Here is a 20,237-nt window from a genome sequence, read left to right as displayed (position 1 = left end):
AGAAACCGGGTGGAGGACTACCTTCCGTTTTGTCCACCCTCTTATCCTCCCTATGTGGTGCGGCGTAGCTAATTGAGCTTGACAAGCTTACGGGCGGGCTTCCAGTCCTAAAAATTTTAGAAGAATTATGGGCATCGTTTGATTTGCTTTGTACTTCTGCCAGGATGTCACAAAAAATGGCCGGTAAAACATTGAGCTGCTTCATGGTTTCAGAGCACTGACATTCGTGGTACGTTGTGCGCGGGTCTTTCTGTACCCGTTCAATGAAAGAATTCAGATCGAGAATCTTTTTATCTATGCCCACGACATGCGAGGCTAAGATTTGCAAGATACCTATCTGTGACTCCAACTTTTCTGAATGTTTGAGTAAGGGTGAAGAGATGGTTTCCATCATGTTTATAAATGGTGGCCACAACGGTGCATACGCTGTTAGGCTATTCTCTGCTGAGTATTGTGGGTCTTGGGGACTACTCCAAGCTTTATCCCTTAACTTAGCCCTTACTGAACCCAGAGCTCGTGGGTCTTGAAGGTCTGGTGACTCTCGTGCGTTACCTCCTGGCCCCTTGTCCGGAATAAATGTGTGGTTGGCTGTTCTGTTCCTTAGGTCGAAGCCCTTTAGTGAAGTTGTTGGGCTTGGTGAGGAAATAATGAAGTGGAGCGGGACGGGCGATTTGAATTTTTACTGTTGGTCATTTGATTAGTAGTTGTGGGGAGAGGACTGGTCAGGTGGTAACCCTCCTGCGGGTTTACGCATGCGGAGAGTTTTAGGGTGACGTTGGGCTTTATTTGTGCATCTGTACTTGGCGGACCCTCCATTGGCTTTGTTGGGCCATTGGGCGTCTTTCTTTCACTTAGGGACTGATCCTTATTACCAGCTTTTTTATTAGCCTTAGCAAATGGGTCCAATGGGACCTTATTTTCCGTTCTTGGAACTGGTCGTATGTCAGCCCCGTGTTCGTGGTCATAGCCCCCCAGGCCAAAGTATGAACCTAGGCTTAGAGAGCGCCATGTCACTGGAGCGGTGGGTGTCATTTGTGCATTTGAGGTTTCCATTGTGCCCTCGATGCGCTCATCACTTGGCACTATGTCAAGGTTAGTGTCGCCCACTTCCTCTCTTGTGTTTATTTGGGCATTCACTATAAATTGATTCATCGTTTTATTTGAGTTTTTTTGGAAAATATCCCGCGGTGCTGTTTGGTCTCATGAAGGTTGTTACTCTGAGTGCTATTTTGAGGCAGCAGGGTTTTAGTTGCAGAAGTCACCGGCTGGGACTTTCTTTTGATGCTAATATCGGTTTTTGACTTCTGCTCCTGCAACACTGATAGGGCAGATGATGTAGCTAAAGTTAAAAAATCTGTGATCTCGGTATTTTTGAGGCCTACGGTCTTCTGTGATGTTTTGGTATTGAAGACGCTGGCAATGGAGTCAGGCTCCTCTAGGGTGACCTCTGTGGAGTCCTCGTCAGAGGGGTCATTAAGTTCCTCACTCATTCTCTGACATGATGGTTGTTTGCTTTTACTTTTGCTTGATTTAGCTATTGGGTCTGTTCTGAGTGTCCCTGATCTCATGGTGGGAATTAAAGTGTGGCTCTTTAGGGGAACCTGCCCTCTGCTCCTTTCGGCCTCTCAAACTCCCAAATGCGTGACCGTGGCAGTGGAGTCCCGGCTAGGGTTTTGGCTGGCATCGCTCGTTGTAGCGCTGCGACAGACCCACTCACGCCAGGCGTTTGAAAACGTCCGACCGATCCTTGTGGCGATTCACCCGTACCCAACACCCAGCGCCCAACGCCCGGCTCACTAATTGCTTGCCGCCTCTCACCTTGTCAACTGGAGGGCTGTGGTGCACTGTGGGGCGCTGGAGAAACCACAGGATGCAGGTCACTCAGTTGCGCATTTCCGGAACACTGCAGCTGCTCTAGAGCTGTTAGAGATAGTCTGGAAGTTGTCTTGAGTGTAGGGTGATTTTGCTGTTGATAGATTGGGTAGATTGGGTGTTAGCTGCTAGCACACCACGGCCCCCCTCTCTCTGCAGCTCTCTGCCGCTCTGTCACGCTCCGCTACGCTCCGCTACGCTCGCCTTTCCAGTGCCTGCTCGTGTCTCCCGGCACCTGCCTTAACAGCTGCTGCCTCCGTTCTCTGCACCAGATTTTTTGAGGGCCGCCGGCAGCGGCTATCCCAGGCCGGCAGAGCGGAACACAGCCAATCCGCTCGCTCCGGTCCACACGACCCACCTGGCCCCGGTGGACGACTGAGTGAGGGGCCGGCGAAGATCCCAGTCCTGGCGAGGGAAAGGCCCAGCAGGCCTCCGTGGACCACAGCAGGCTGCCCGGTCAGCGAACAGCGGTCAGCGGCCACGGCCCCTCGCTCTCTGCAGGCAGGTGAGGCGAGACGAGGCAAACAGCGAGGCAAATAGCTGCGGTCTGGAGCCTGTTTCCGTGGCCCGCTCACCACTCTGCGTATTTGGCGTTTGCTGGCAGTTGAAGCTCTCTTCAATAATGAAGAGGAGGGGACCACACAGCTCCCCCTCTCCAAGCAAAGACAGGCCCCAGGGATCCCACCCCTGGAACTGAAAATATTCAAAATGGGGTGAGCCATTATTGTAATCTATTAATGGCCCTGGTGACCCTATTCCCTGGGTCCGGCTTAGATGCTAGGCCCTGGGGAGCATGTCAGTCTGTTTTTGTTGTTTGTTTTAACATTTTTCAGGGCACAAAATGGAGCCATGGTAACAAACACAAAGGGTTCCTGCACTCCATCTGAAAAGCATACAGCTCGGAGTGCTTTGAAAAAATGTTGTTTTGGCTCCTGCTTTACATATTACCCAGAAACTTTCTAGGAAGAAGCTCACATAAAAGAACATTTGAGAACATTTGTTTGGAAAATGTGTCAAACGGCGCCAAAGATGTAAATAAAACAAAAAAAATTCTATGGAAATGGGATCCTAAGTACAACTACTCAGTGGCGACCGCCTCAGTGATATATATATATATACACACACACCTCTGTCTATTGAATCCATGCCAGAATTAAAAGTGGTAGATTTTATTCTTCCACTGCACATTATCGCTCACACCCCCTTCCCCCAAAAAATTGTTCTTTAAAATGACATAATAGCGCAACACTCATGGACTGGTAACGTTCACACATCATGGCTTAAACCAAGCAAAAAATATAAAACAATGTCCTGCATTTCAGAACATGAGTCTCTTGTCCTCTATTTCGCCCTGGATCACTAATCTGTCGGTTCTTAGGCAGTGACATGAGGCACGTTAGACTACTGAGCACTTTGTGAAAAGAGAACTATACTTATTATTTTATCATGTTTAGCTTTCAATCTGTTACTACAGTAAGTTTATCCTGTTGAATAATTTAATTTAGTTACAATTCCTAGTAGCAAAACAAGAACATATAAGTACTGCTCGTAGTGTGTTTTCCCAATTCTGAAATAGTTTATCTTTGAGAATTTAGAACATTAATAAAGAACATGACAGGGTCGTTGAAAAAAAACTTACAAGAATGAGAAATCGAGGCAGTCAAATAAAGCTTCATCCTGGCGGGAAATTAATTAAAGCAACTGAGTATGAAATGTCAGTCAGGTTTTCAAGCTCATTTTTTCATTTATTAATCCGGGTTTTCAGAAGAAAGTGCACACCCAGTTCCATGAACAAATGGTCAATCTTTAATAACATTCCTATGTAAAACATCTCTTTATTCCAAAGCAAATATATATAAATATATACAGTTATTTATATTGGTCACCGACAGTCAAAAAAGAACAAGAATTTGAGGCTACCAGTGTTCTTTGGAGAACAAGCAGTAGTTTTCACTATCTTGCTGATACTTTTAAACAAGAAAACATCTAGTTTCAAACCAGCAGATGATATTGCACGTTTACTAGGTAGCCAAGATCAAGTACCTAAGAAAAATAAATTTACAGTGCATTAAATATACACAGGTCCACTTTTTTAAAAGTCTAAACAGTAATAAAAACAAATATGAAAAAATAATGTTCAAGAGGGTCGTTAATAAATAAGAATTCAACAGAATCTCACCGCAAACCTCCTTGGAGAGTGAGGGATTTCTAGGTTTATGTAGTAAACAAGTTTTGCCTATCTTTTTTGGTACATGTGTGCTGCTTTAGTAACCATTCTATTGCAAAATGGAATATAACTCACTCAGCTGTACGGAACTCTCCATGTGCCCCACCAATCAGTAAAGTTCTGGATTCTACCAAGTACTTAACGGTGTCACAGAACTAAAAAAAACCTCTATAGGTCTGCAATGCAAACAGGTTTTAATGTACTTATCAAACAAGATACATAATAGCTGCACTTTGTCGATAAAGAACATTTCTGATATATACTTAGGCTTGTAGGGACTCTTGAAAAAACAAGACCACATTCATATTTTGAAAGAATTAAGAAGCACAAATGAGCATTGTGACAAAAAGGTTTGCAAAGGATTTTCATATTCCAGGGCAGCTAAAAGATCCTTACGCTAACACAACCACAACAGTCATGGGTGGATTGTGAGAGTGTGGCACCTCAGCGGGAGGAGAGCAAGGGAGAGAGAAGACACCCAATAGTGCAAGCATGGGATGAGACCTTATCAGAGTATGGATAGAACGGGTCAATGCCTCTATTGGCTGATGGAGATGACACATCATCATAACATCAGATAGATGTGACCCTAGGGCTATGAACACAAAGACCAGATGTTTGCCCCCCTCACTGTACGCAAATATATCTGCAACCCAACATGTGTGCTTGTGACAACAGACTTGCTTAACTATGAGCAAAAATCCCAGGTAAGATCCCCAGCCTTGGAGCTCCCAGTTTACTGTATTTTAGTTATTTTGTGCATGTGGGCTGAGGTACAAGTGCACACGCGAACATGTTGTGCTCTGGATTGAAAGGAGGGCATTGTTCCTTTCTTATGTACTTATACAGCTGTACAATATTGCCATAATGTTCAATTATGTGACATGTTGAATATTAGGGGCCTGACCCTCTTATGTAAAAAAAAAACACTATTGTTCATGGCCCTCTTGGCTTATTGTATGTTGATTAGGATAATAACAATTTGTTAAAAAAGAACCACAAGTCATCCCTGTCCTGGTACTTGCAGTTTTGTAAATTCCAGTTGGCTATTGGACTAAAGTACTTCGGGTGGTAAGGGCTAGCTCACAACTCCAATAGCCTTCAAATATTTTTTTTTAACTAACAAAACAAAGGCCTGAAACAAAATAAATCTCTTATTTTAGCACTGAAGTTGCACTTGAGTAGGATACTTGAATCCTAGAAAATACTTTGTGTAAAAGGACAAGCATGCTTACATTTCAAGAGTCTACTCTGCAAAGTCTAGGATTTGAGAGTTGCAGTGGTCTTAAAAAGCTTTTAACTAGCAGTCCAGCCTTCTAAAGTACTGCAGCACAAATGTCTTAGAGTAGTGATAATTTAAGAAACTATTTGCAGAATTTGCAAGCACAATATTGCCCTTCGTGGTCTTGTTTGAATTATATACATCTAGAGCTACTACTTACCGCCTGCATGGTCTACATGTTAAACCAGTAAGTAGTTTGTAACATGTTCTTGGCTACACTGTGAAGCCACTTAATTGTCATGGCTGTTTCTGTCATGCTACTAATCTGTTAAGTTTCCTCTGCTTTACCAAGGAATTGTCATATTTATTTAATTTGGTTTCCTGGTTGTTTTTTGCTTCATAAAAGCCATCTTGTCATGCCATTGTCTCGTCTGGTTTGTGAGGTTGTCATTCATGGCACTTCATCTCCAATGCAATATTTCAGCACAACCTTGAGAAGGAGGGGCTACAGTGTTACTTCAGCCTGGCTGCATTATCAAGTCTTAACCCGTTAACTGCGGCTGTAATTCCGCAGCGGTGCAGGCGTTTCATTGTGCAGGTGGGGCCGCGTCGGCCGTTGGACGTACGCAGCAGTAAGAAGGTAGTGTTCGCGACGCCCAACGGCAGCACACAACAGGTTAATATCAATACAAAATATCAACAATCCATTTACGACTCGGAGCGGCTATCCTACCCTTCTCTCATAACATGCATTAACTCACCATGTGATAGCTACACTGGAATATAACTCAATATGACTGCATTGCCTTGCCTTATGCCATTGCAAGGCTGCTCTATCACTCCCATAGCTATTGGTGGGCAGTTGTGGATTTCCTGTCATGCCACTCATTCATCATCTATGGTGCTATTTCAGTTTCTAAAAATGGTTAGGTTGTTCTGAGACCCCAGTCTTAGCATTAATAAATGCTGTTTTGTAGCAAGAAGGGAACTATTGTGCCATTGATCCATCATGGTAAATCACTGTGCATTATGTAACCTGTGCATGTTCCAAACCAAACTTTTCACTTTAACAGGAACTTGTTGCTTAATATTAAAGTATCCTCAAATGTTTCAACCTCTCCTAAAAAACAAATACCTTTTAAATGACGGATGAAAAATATTGCAGTGAGTTTCAGTACACTTCACTTTCAATTGTTCTTCTAACCTTTGAATTCTGCATTACAACAGACTAACACCTTGTTGGAGATATCAGAAACATTTTAAAAAGAAATGTAATAGACAGCGATTGAATAAAAAAAATCATAGACAAAAAAAACTGAATACTTCACCTATTAAAGGTGTTAAAAAAATCAAGATGCCACATTAAAATGTTTAGTAATTATGTGTATGTACAGATTTTACAGTAATATTCCCATTTACAATGATGTACGAGCCATGGTGTACTACTTCCTGTATGGTTAAAAGATGACCGCAGCATAATATGGTTTTACTGTAGTAGAAAGATGTATACAATCTATGGCAGTGAAGACACAAAACAGTTGTAATAACTATTTTAAGGGATCCTCTGGCATTGTAGTTATGGACCTGCAATTTATGTGCTGAGGCTACATTAAATAATATATCGGACATGCAGGTTAACTGGCACCAAAGTCCTTTACATTATATCCAAATCCTATAGTTAAAACAAAAATCAATATTTGTTCTGTTAAATTAAAACATCCCATACCGGAGCTCAAAAGAAAGTCCAGTGTCTGCAGAAGGCCCTAAACCATACATAGGTAATAACAAATGATTCACTCAGACAAACTACTTTCTTAGATCTTCAAGTACCAATTAAAAAATAAAATACAAAATAAAATATTCAGTAGTTTTCCACGTGCAAAGCCAGCAGGGTGGGGTTTTTTCAAGGCAGGTGTGCATTGTAGAGAAGAAACAAGTTCTTGGTCCAACCTCAAAGGATGTGCAGCAATCGGATCCAGGGTAAGTCAAACAACGCATATGCAGGTTTTTTTGTCATTGACTTGTAGCTCCCTTGTTTCCTCACACAATGAAAGCAGTCTCTCAATGCAAAGTTTAGTTTAAACCCACAAATACTATGATCTGTAATCTTTTCGCATAGTGTGAGCCATCCAGTTCACTTTAGTAGTCCAACTTTCCCGAAGTGCCTCATCAAATTTTTGTTTAAACTGCTTTAGTGCATCATCTTCGGTCTTCCCCAGAGCTAGGGAGTCCTAAAGAAATGGGGAAAAAATGCATACAACTCAACAAACAATGATTATTTGCAGTCATTTTCATAGTAACATTCAAAGTAACAAACTTGGTTTTAAAATAAATAGCATTGAATTTATTTTGAAGGGGATTTCAAATGTAGAATGCTTTTCTTTTTTGCAAGATTAATTAAAAACTATTTAATGTATTTTCTTTATTTTTATCTATAACTAAACCCAGTAAGTGAAAAATAGTCAATTGTATGAAGCATAAAAAATAGGGAATGGCTAAAAAGTATTACTTACCAGTATAGCTATATACCCAAATTTAGTTCTGACTTTAATAGTGAATTCTTGAAGGGGGAGGGGGGCTGAGGGTGGTCTGGCCTGACACCAAGGAAGATGGCCACTGATGGAGCTCTCTCTCCTGCCCTGCACAGCTTTACAATGATTCCCATAAATACACTCAGGCTTTAGAGAGAATGGAGACTGCCATAGGTAATGAAAGCGGACTTCAAACGCTCAACTGAGGATGATCAACTGAGGATGATTGAAACGCAGCTTGCATCGTGAGCAGTGTGCTTATGTGCGCCTTGCAAACTTAATGGAGTTGAACAGCAGCGATTGAAGCAATATAGAAGACAACGTGGTAGGGTTGAGCAATGAAAATTAAGTGTATACTGCCTGTTGTGTGCCACACAGGAGAATCAGTGAGAGTCACAATACAGTTAACATGTTTCACTGATCCTCCAATACACAGGGTGTAGACAGGTTGCTCCCGTGAACAAAGTGAGATGATACTTTGTTATGCTTCATAGTGAGTGAAAGTGCGTGCAAGCTTGCTCAATGAGCCGCATCCTCAAAGTCCATTTAAGAGAATTTTCTATTGTTTAGCATACTATTAGGTGGAGAAAGCATAGATTCCACCATACCGCTTGACGTTCTTGCATAAGATTGGGCATGAGTGACTATTAAGATTAGCTCACAAAGGAGCATTTTGTACTAAGAGTTGAGCATCATGTTTATCATCCTGAGTTGGCCACAGACCTTGTTGCACAGTTGTGTTTGTGAGCAGGTTCAAACCCTATAGTTGCAGAGAGTTAATTGAAAGACATTGAAAGAGAACACAACTCAAAAGAGTTAAGGTCGATATTCCACAGCTATCCACTCCAAACGCGAAACAGATACCCTAATCACAATGGAGGCGCTCTTGAATTAGCGGACCTCCAAGAAAAGCTTAATACACTTATTCTCTCTCAGATGTCTGGGATGGAAACAATTGTACAGCAGAAGACATTTTTTTGCAGTGGGTTTTTCATGCGTTGTGGTTTGCAGTGGGTTTTTCATGCGTTGTGGTTTTCAGGCATCCCTGGTTCACTATTCTGTTTAAGTCTAGGAATAACAGTTCTTCCTACTCATGGTGTTGACAAACTTCAGAAATTCAATCTGTATATTCAGCCAGGTCAAATTATGTTTATGTTTTCAACATTGGTTGAGAAAACACTTCGCAACTGAGTGATATACATAATCCCTGTTAGCATGAAGACATAGGCGTGGAGACAAGGAGAGAGATGCGAATGCAAAGCACTACCGTAATGGAACCTGATAGATGTTTCATTCTTGAACGCCATTTTAATTAACACACTATCTGGCTCTCAGAACAAACGAGATGACGTGACGTTCTCGTGTTCTCACCAGGATTTAACATGTCAGCTGGCCCCGCATCGGCAATATGCAGTCCCCGGCGGCAGACCAAATAGGTGACAGAGGAGCAACCTTGAAGTGGTAAGGGGGGCACCTGCCGGACGTGCTTTTACTTGTCTGACTATCTTTAAATCGCATCCCTCAGAACTACCAGATGGGTATGGCCACACACAAAATCGCATGTGATATCGCCCACACCTGTGCTTTCTTTTGTATTGATGTACTGTTAACAAGGCTTCTGCAGTAAGCCTCATACGAATTACCCACTATAAAGAGGCAACAGATATCGCCTGCATTACTAAAACCCATTTTTTCTTTCCTACCTTCACTCTCTCCATACAGAGTGCGACTACAGGTTTCCCTCTCCCCCGGAGGAATCAAGACAAGATATCAAAGCATTTCACATGTATGTGTTGTGTGTTTCATTGTATTATATGCATGTCAATCAATCAATCTGATATTTGTAAAGCGCACTACTCACCCGTGAGGGTCTCAAGGCGCTCGGGGGAAGAGGGGGTTTCGGGCAGCCTCTGATTCATCCGAAGAGCCAGGTCTCGAGGTTCTTCCTGATTGATTGCAGTGTGGGAGTTTGTATTGTTGGTATCCTTGGAAATATATTTTAGGACCACTAGTTGCTTTTCTTTGAACTACACTACAAGTGCCCACTTACAATGCGTTTCCAAATCACATTTCTACCAACTTGGAGGTGCTCCCCATGGTCAAATTGTTTTTATTGAATGGAAAGCAGCACGCATACAGCCACAGGGCTGTTGAGTCTAACTCTACATTTTATCTTCACAGAGACAGAGTGATCTCCAGACAGGTGGTAATTGTATATACACCTTTTCACTAGCATGCAATAAGTATGCGTCCATTGTGATACAACAGGAGTGGTACCAGGGAATTTTGTTCCATAGGTCCTGATGAAAAGCCATCAGGGGTACAGCTTGAAACATGCTGACCTTTTAGGAAATTAGGTACATGACAACTTAGTTTCCTAATCTTCCCCTTTTTAATCATACCGACTAGAGATCAGAATACATAGGACACACCTACTAGCCAAGTATTTTTAAGATACACTCGAGCAGAAGCCCCCCCCACTCCTCTTTTAACACAATGTCCTTTATCATTGTACATTCACCTAAAGTGCTCCTGCATAGTCTGTAGGACGCAACACAACCGCTCCACAATAGAACAGGATGGACTTGATGATGAAGCATGCCACCAAGGGGTGACCCTGGTGAGTGAGGGTTTTAATAGAAGATCATTTTTTTCTCCAGCAGAGGGTTAGTCTTTTTGCAAGGCTGGGTTCCTACTTTGTTGTCAATACGGACATGTATCATGTTGACATAGTCAAAATTAAGGAAGACATAGGGAAGCTTACAGGCTAAACTGGGAGCGGCTGAACGGTTGATCAGCAATCTCGAAGGCTCAATGCATTATTAGATTAGGTTAAAAACTAAACTAACACTAGATAAGAATATGGAAAATGAGCTCTAATTGGAAAACAGGAACCACAGAGGCAATATAAGCATCTTTAGCCTTCTTTAACATCATGAGAAAGAAGATGACTTGTGTTTGATTAATTGATTAATGGATATTGATGAAAATTCATCTGGGGGAATCTGGTCGCGCAAGTTCCTTGTCATCATGGAATTCTGTAATTTCCTCTTTAGAACTCAAAATGTCCAAGAGCAATGATATTTAAACCACTAACGCTAGCCCACACCAAGAGGATTCTTTAATGGGCAGGTGCAAACCCATACTTTCCTTAAAAATCTACTTCATAAAAGATTTTACCAGTGAAAAAGTTTAATGAATTGCCTGACTTACAACAAGATCAACGGACATGTAGTATGTTTTTGTAGGCCATTGAGGATGAAACTTACCTAAAAAGGGATATCCTTCAGGTTTATCCAAAGGTAAGTGTTCTACACAATAAATAAGGAGTGTGTGGTGTTCTGTTTTGTACACACTTTTTACCCACCTGCATTTCTTAGCATGTAGAGTTACATAGTATCTTGGGGTGAAGCTGCACATATTTTGGGCAGAACTCTTGGACAGTTCTTTAGAGTGTTTGGTGTGTTGCTATTCCTTGTGCCATACAGGGCAAATATGTTTGCCTTCTAATTTAGAATTAGTCACTCACAAATAAAACTTACTCCACAATGTATATCCTATCATAGAGGATAAACTTGAATAAAGATGATAATCCAGCTGTGAACTGGTAGAACTGGCAGGAGGTTTGGATGGTTCAGGTGAGAGACTTTATGCGAAAACTTGCAGTTGAAGACATGGACACCAAACACTGAATCTTACACACTGCTAAAACTAAAGGAAGTGACATTTAAACTGATATTATCCCCCTCCATGCTAGAGATACGGTCATTTTTCTATACGTTGCAAGGTCATTCTCACATAGCTTCCCACTTATACAAACATTTAGAGAAACAAAACATATCAATGGAGCCCTAAAAGAAATGGAAGGGGAGATGGGAATTTGGACAGAGGAGACTATTATGGAATAGTGGTAGAAAGTTTTTAAATCGTCTACCAAAGCAAACATTGTTATATATATATATATATATATAAATGCCTATGGACAACCTAAAACCTATCCAAGTGCAGGGTCAAGAGTTGAATATATGCTGAAATTGTGATATTTATACGTTGGTCAAATGAGTCTCTTAAGGATTATTGGTCACGAGTTACAGAAGGAAACGGTATATTTGACACTAGCTTAACACTTGACTCAATTTGGCGTTGCCAGAGAATATTTTTTGAACCTACACCTTGGGACCATTGAGAGACATTGTTGGAGATCTTGAACTGGAAAAACATCTTCCTTTTTCTCAAAACTTGGGTGTGCATAGGCCATGATAATGGACTTGGCCGGAATATACAAGAACGTTCTGTAGAAACACTGATGCAAGCAGCCAGTTCATGAACAAGTTTGGACAAGAACATAGAGAAAATAAAACACATCTGACGGTCTCATCAGTGATGTAGTTAAACTAGCATACGCAAATCTGTTCCATTGTCTTTTTTATACTGTACACACCCGAGAGCAATTGCCGATTTCGCTTGTTGACTTCTCTAACTTTTAATATTTTTGCAGAAGGTCTTTCTGGTTCAAGAACTTTCTCTTTATCTGTTTAATTACCATTAACTTACTGCTTTTTCTTCGCCGCCGTAATTGTTTGAAAGTGTTTTTTAGGAAGTATCATACCATGTTATCTATGTACAAGGAAATTGCATTTCTCTGTGATAGCTGTGCTATTGTTCCTTTCAATGTTTATACCAACTTATTCTAATAAAAACATATGAACACAAATAAGAAAAACTATTTGAAAATTGATAATTCTAAATGGATAGTGAACATGACCCATCCCTGAACATCTGTAAAAAAAAAAAAAAAGTTTTCACTGACACTAATGATCCAAGCCTCAGCTCTTTTTTCGCCATAACAGCCCTAAAATAGGGGTTAATAAGGGAAGATACAATGCACACGGTGGGAAGGTGTACTGATAACCTGTATAAGCTGGGTCTTTGGGAGCTACACTAGAAGCAATACAGTTGGAAAATATATTTATCTCGTTCATTTTATAGCCTATGCAGGTCATAATTTTTTTTAACGCATAAGAGATCATTCTGAACAACATTAATGGTGGTTAAAATGTTGCGCCCAAAACACTGCTGTAGAGTTACTGCTACTAACTCTGAAGCCAAACCCATAGTGCAAAGAATTTCTACTAGCAGGCATGGCAGGTAGACAGACCACATGACAACTCTGTAGATTCATGGTTTAAAGGAGATATTTGTCATAAATAAGGCACGGAAAGGATACCAACAGATTGTTGGACTTACTAAATTTTCTTTGCATTTTTTTAAATTAAAAAGAATGGCACAATCCCAAAAACCCCATTTAGAATGAAATGCAAAAGTAGTTTCTGTAGTTTTATATCAATCCATGCACTTCACAGAAATTAGCAATTGTGCATGCCCAAGGAGAAAACTAATCAAGAAAAGTCCATGTTTTTTGGTAATTTCAAATGGGACTACAACTGTGGTAGTATCTGTCAATACATAAAATTGTGCACATAAGATGATGAACAAGAAATAAAAAGAACCTAACAAAGATCCTGGGGTCGGGAGTCCGCCATAAGGGCAGGATGCAGCTCCGCTATGTTTCCCAGTGAGTCTGGGCCGCCCTTTGGTAAACATTTTGTGGCTATGCCAGCCACTCCCCTGATGACTCCAGGATGAGTCATAAGGCCATCTGATACCGGAAGGGATCGCTCTACCTGGAAGGAGAGGAGGCAATCGAGCGATGGAGTACGGAGAGCAGTGAGGAAGGTGGAATCCGGATTCGTGAGAAGGCCAGAAGCAGGAACACCACAAGGTACAGGAGGTGAGGCGGCAGTTTGCACTACTGAAACATCGGCTGCGGGAGCAGAGCCTGGAGTATACAATGCTGTACCCGGCCAGACTAAGTCATCATGAATGGTAAATCAAGGATATTCACGGACCCCAAGTCTCTGCAGAATTCCCTTAAGGAATTCATCAAAGCTGATAGGTGAAACTAGGAATGGAGGAGATGGCTGACGGCAACTTGGAGGAACAAGACTGATATCATTGCAATGTGGTTCTCTTTCACCTATTCCTATAGGTATGTGGTAAAAGGTTTGTTGAATGAGACAAAGGAGATGAGCGGTCGCTGCCCGATACTTGGGCATTGGTTAAATGTGATTGTTCATAATCGAGAACTAGAGCGTTTGGGACACAGGTGTTAACATTATGCACTACGTTAATCTCTGCTGGCCCGCTCATTCCTTTAGGGAGAGGACCTGAAGGTGGCAACCGGGAAGCTGTCTCAGCTCTTTCCGAGTCCAGTTATCTGCTATTCGTTGGATGTACACACCGTTATTAGTTTTTTTATTGAGTTTGTGAGACTTTATGTGTTTAGCCGGTAACATCCACCCCTGCGTTTTTTTGGAAGGGAAAACCTTTATTTACAATTATAATATTACAGTTGCGAGCCTACAACCACGAGGGCCGTCCATCGCTGAAGCAAACAGTAGCATAGTATTGTACAAATACACAGTACTTCAGCCGACAACCCATAGGTCCGGCGGCGAATGGATTTATATGTCATGAGAGTTTATGTTCGAACGCAAGATAAATTAAGGTTTTACTTTTTTAATATATATAAACAAAAAGAGAAGAAAAAAAAGGGAACCACAAACCATAAAAACAGTGAGGCAAAACAGGAATTCTATGTAAAGTGTCCTTCCCAGTTGGGGGAGAGCTGCATCAGAAAAGATATACGAAAGTCAGTGAATAAGGCGATAAAAAGGAGGGGGGAGGGGGGAACAGAGAGTAAGCAATCATAGTAGCAACAAAACTCAACACGGTAGAAGGAACATCAGGCTATGGGGACTGCGGCATTTCCGGGATATTTACAAGAGGAGGAGTACAGATCTCCCCACGATACAGGTTCCACTGGTTCCATATTCTGCCCCACTTCTTGGGCCTGCCACGTGCCACATACACAGTTTTTTCCCGAAACATGCACCAGTCCATGTTCTCTTTCCAAGCGGAGACCCTAGGTGCTCTCTGGGACCCCCATAATTGTGCAATGCCCCTCTTAGCCACCATATTCCCAAGCGTAACCCATTGTGTCTGTGCCACGTTATAATCATTAGGTTCCCATACATTCAACAAACAACGTCGGGCCTTAAGCAACAATGAAACTCCCGTAACTTCCTCCATGACAACATGCACACGGTTCCAGAATGACACCACCTCGGGCACTCCCATAAAATATGGAGGAAGGTACCCATCATACCACACCCACACTTACACAACCCATCCATAGAATAACTCATACGCAACAGCCGAGGGCCTGTCATGTAGATACGATGTAAGATCTTTAATTGCACCAATCGGAGACGGGCCGGAATCGCGACCTCCTTAGGAGAGGATATCGCAGCCTGCCAATCTTCATCATCCAGCTCCAGCCCATCGCCGGTCCAAGCCTCCCGCAACTGTAAAAGGAGATCTGTTCGATCATTAATAAGTTTTTTATATATCCGGGAAATGGTGCTATCCGGAACGTGTCCATCAAGCACTCTATCTTCAAGAGGAGAAGATTCCAGGATTAAGGTTCCGGTCGGGAAGACCAAACCAAGCGCGTGCCGGATCTGCATGTAACGGAAATACTCCCTATCGTTTAGCGCGTATTCCGTTTTCAATTCGTCGAAGGTCTTTATCCTGTCCTGGACCCAGAGATCCCCAACCTTACTGATGCCAATGAGGTCCCACTTCTCGAAACCCTTGGTAGTCCATAAACTGCCTAATTTCTCAGTAACGTAGAGCGGAGTCGCTCGAGTCAATATGTCCGACCAACCCATTCGCACTATACCAAACCCGCACAGCAACTCCGGTAGGCCCCGTTAATGTCTTGCTGGTCGATTTGGAGTATAGCACCCTGTTGTAATTCCCGCCCGGGAGCAGCCATTTATCCATTTCGAATGCTGGGCTTGACGCAGGGCCGTACATGACATGGTTAATTGCACTCAGTTGGGAAGCCCAATAATAGCGTTTGATGTCCGGCAACGCGATGCCCCCATCATACCAGGAAAGTGTTAACTTCGCTAGGGCGATGCGGGGGCGCCCGCCCCATAGCAGCCGCCTCTGAAGGCATTCTATCTCGCGGAAGTAGCTGGCGGGTACAAGATCGAGTGTGTTTTGAAGGGCGTATAGAAATCTAGACAGGGACATCATCTTAAATAGGGCTGCCCTCCCGACCAGAGACAACGGCAATCCACACCAGGCCGCTACATCGGATTTCCGCCGAAGAAGCGGAGGGAGCAAGTTACGCTGATATCGAACTGCTGGGTCAAGCGATACATAGATCCCCAAGTACTTAAAGCCGGTATGTGATACCTGTATCAGGCAGTTACGCGGCATGGGAGGTACCCCACCGGTAAGCGAGTAAACACTAGATTTAGCCCAATTAATCACTAGGCCGGAATTCTTCCCGAATGAGCAAAGGACATCAAATAGCACCCCCAATGACTTCAGAGGAGAAGTAAGATACAGAAGAATGTCGTCCGCATATAACAATATGCGGTCTTCAAAGTCAGGGGTCCATCTGATGCCCTTAAGTGATGGTTCCCACCGCAGCCTCGCAGCTAGGTGTTCCAAGGCAAGCGCAAAGAGCAACGGAGATAAAGGGCATCCCTGCCGCGTGCCTCTCCCGAGAGCGAAGGATCCCGAAACCCTGCCATTAACCACCACCTGGGCCAGCGGATTCTCATAGAGGAGTTTGACCCAACCGATAAACCCTGGGCCAAAACCAAACTTCGCGAGGGCAGCCCACAAGTACGGCCATTCCACGGTATCGAAGGCCATCGTGGCATCCAAGGAGACCAAAATGGCCGGCGCATGCAACGTCTCGGCTCTCGCGAGGACGCCATGGAGACGACGCAAATTCAGCGCGGTGTTACGATGAGGAATGAATCCGGACTGATCCGGGTGTATCAGGTCCCCAATCACCTTAACTAGTCGATTCGCCAACAGTTTTGCCAGGATCTTGGGTTCGGCATTCAAGAGTGATATAGGTCTATAAGACGCACATAGGTCCCTGGGTTTCCCTTCTTTATGGATCACGACAATGGACGCCAGTCTCTGGTCTCTGGGAAGTGACCCAACCTCACGCGATTCCAGAAACATCTCGCGGAGATACGGCGCCATTTTGTCAGGACACAGCTTGTACAGTTCAATGGAGATACCGTTAGGGCCTGTAGCCTTTCCCGAGCGGATGGAGCGAACAGCGAGCGCTATTTCATCGTTGGAAAATTCCACCTCCATAAGCTCTCTGTCAGAATTAGACAAGCTAGGCAATGCGATATCCCTGAGCAATAAATGTGAGTCCTCCTCAGGCCTGTCTTAGACTGGCACATACACCGTTTGGAAGTGACATGCAAATCCCTCCACTATCTCCAGCGGATCAACCACACGCACACCATCCGCTCTTTCAACAACTGGCACAACTCAACTCAATCTTTCCTTTTTATCCAACCATGCGATCAGCTTCCCCGCTTTATCACCCACATCATACAATCGTCCCTGTTGCTCGCGACTCATGGCCTTGGCAGCATTTGTCACCAGGGCTCTATAGTCAAACGGTTTGAGGTTCAAGGCATGCAACTTATCCTGCGTGACCCCGGACTCCAGCTCTGCCTCCAGGGCAGTGATTTCAGACTCCAATCGCACAACCTCCTCATTCTTACGTCTCTTAGCACAGGCGATCAACAACAGTGTCTGATCCCGAATCACAGTTTTAAAAGCCTCCCACAGCGAAATAGAGGAGGATACAGACCCCACATTTTCGGCGAAATAGTGATCGATGGTCCTGACCACACCCGCCCGGGTTTCAGGGTTCCGGAGATGCCAGGGATTGATCGGGGCAACCCGACCCCTGGCTCCCAGCTGAATATCAATAAGAAGCTATAGCGGGGAGTGGTCCAAAATACCTCTGCACAGTTAACCAAAGGAGAGAGTAAGGGAATAAATTCACAAAAGTGAACGGAGAGTACTCCTGGTCCCCTGGGTATCAGTAATGAACAAAACAAGAAAGGAGTACCATCAGAGATAGCTTAGATAAAGCAGTCTGAGTGGAATGAAATGAGAAAAAGAAGAGTCCTTCCTTTTTAAGAAACCCCTCACTCACCGACCTAGTCGGTGACATGCTTCATCATCGGGGTCCACCCTGACAGCCGAGTGCCATCAGGGTGTGCTGCGACACCTGGACTACAGTGGAGCGGGTATTTTGTGTGTGAAGTGAAAAAAAATGTTAAAAATTGTCCTGGTATACTTGTGTGAAAATTTATTCTCAAGGAACTGGACAATATTAAAGGTAAGTGTGTGGATACGTTTAGGTGTTATGACCGTGTGTATCACTTATGTGTGAGGTCTACATGTTTCAACCCGTAGGATGGAAGGTACCGGGTTTTCGTCAGGACCAGAAGGAAAATGGGTGGTCAGGACACACTAACGCCCTGCCGGTCCCTAGATTCCTGTGCACAACTGACAAATAGTCAGAGTGAAAAAAGCTCAAAAACAACAATGGTTGAGCTAAAAGAAAAAAGACCTGGAGGAGAAAAACGTAAAAGGTCACAAGTATAATTAATACAAGCCTGTTACGAAGTGCCATGCTGGTTCTCACGTGTCTTCTGTTGTATCGTGCATTCCATTCAGGGTTTTATTGTGATCGGTAGTGACTTGTTATCACTAAAGCTGGCACACTCTATCAATAGTGTTGTGCTCGGTGATCACTAGGTACTTAATATTGACATTCAATCATATTTGGCACTAAATAGTGCGTGGAAAAAATGCTCGCAAAGCAATTAGCGTGAGGGAACAACGATGTGGATTATACGTGTTACACCTTTGACTCAGGCTGGCACACTCTAGTGATATTGGTGTGCTCGGTGGTCGAGTGGATATTAATTAAACACAGTCGATAGCACTCAGCATTTCCGGGTGCCAGACACAACTACTCACGTTTTTAAGTTAAAGTGAGCAATGATCGGCGCAATATGTTTGTCCCATCAAACATACACTCACACTATGCAAACACACAAACAACTCGCATACACAGGCTCACAAAGGGGAGAAAAAGGCTTACTCCTATTTAGGATCTTTTAGGCTTCACGGGGTGGAGGGAAGGTAAAAAGCCAAGCTGCCATATTCTGCAGGAGGGAAATGATCAAAATATAGCTATCACGGGTTATGTTTAGAGAACTCCAAGTTGCCAGAATCGGGCTCAGAGCAGTCTAGTTACTTACAGGTCAGTTGGGTACAAAGTTCACAGTACCTACTTGAGGGGACCCTATTTCTTCAAACAGGGGGTACCTCTATGGGCAGTGTTTTTGCCCCTAGTGTGGCCGGCCTTTATGTCAATGACTTTGAACTCAAGTTCATTCTCAGTAACCTCAACCCTTTCAGAGACAACCTGAAATTCTGGAAACGCTATATTGACGATGTCCTTGCCATTTGGCAAGGACCTTTGGAACAACTTACCGAGTTTATTACCTGGATCAATACATGCGACCAGAACCTGAAATTCACCCACTGTTTCAGCGAAAAAGAAATAGTTTTTCTCGATGTGGTGATTTCCAAGGAGAATGACCATCTAGAAACTAGAACATTCTACACTAGAGTGTGCCAGCCTGAGTCAAAGGTGTAACACGTATAATCCACATCGTTGTTCCCTCACGCTAATGGCTTTGCAAGCATTTTTTCCACGCACTATTTAGTGCCAAATATGATTGAATGTCAATATTAAGTACCTAGTGATCACCGAGCACAACACTATTGATAGAGTGTGCCAGCTTTAGTGATAACAAGTCACTACCGATCACAATAAAACCCTGAATGGAATGCACGATACAACAGAAGACACGTGAGAACCAGCATGGCACTTCGTAACAGGCTTGTATTAATTATACTTGTGACCTTTTACGTTTTTCTCCTCCAGGTCTTTTTTCTTTTAGCTCACCCATTGTTGTTTTTGAGCTTTTTTCACTCTGACTATTTGTCAGTTGTGCACAGGAATCTAGGGACCGGCAGGGCGTTAGTGTGTCCTGACCACCCATTTTCCTTCTGGTCCTGACGAAAACCCGGTACCTTCCATCCTACGGGTTGAAACATGTAGACCTCACACATAAGTGATACACACGGTCATAACACCTAAACGTATCCACACACTTACCTTTAATATTGTCCAGTTCCTTGAGAATAAATTTTCACACAAGTATACCAGGACAATTTTTAACATTTTTTTTCACTTCACACACAAAATACCCGCTCCACTGTAGTCCAGGTGTCGCAGCACACCCTGATGGCACTCGGCTGTCAGGGTGGACCCCGATGATGAAGCATGTCACCGACTAGGTCGGTGAGTGAGGGGTTTCTTAAAAAAGGAAGGACTCTCTTT

The 20,237-nt window shown here is 43.2% G+C and overlaps 1 protein-coding gene across 1 annotated transcript in view; it reads right to left on the bottom strand.

Annotated features, from left to right (window-relative positions):
- Window positions 1–3,658: 3,658 nt before the first annotated feature.
- Window positions 3,659–20,237, bottom strand: part of PIK3CB (phosphatidylinositol-4,5-bisphosphate 3-kinase catalytic subunit beta) — a 1,054,351-nt gene continuing 1,037,772 nt past the window's right edge. The window contains exon 24 of the mRNA XM_086943780.1: window positions 3,659–7,552. Coding sequence (XP_086799906.1) covers window positions 7,415–7,552 — 138 coding nt within the window. The 3' untranslated portion in view covers window positions 3,659–7,414. The remainder of the gene's footprint in view (window positions 7,553–20,237) is intronic.

This window comes from Lissotriton vulgaris, chromosome 11, assembly GCF_964263255.1.
Source record: "Lissotriton vulgaris chromosome 11, aLisVul1.2, whole genome shotgun sequence".
Classification (NCBI taxonomy): domain Eukaryota; kingdom Metazoa; phylum Chordata; class Amphibia; order Caudata; family Salamandridae; genus Lissotriton; species Lissotriton vulgaris.
This window is presented reverse-complemented; position numbering and strand designations above follow the sequence as displayed.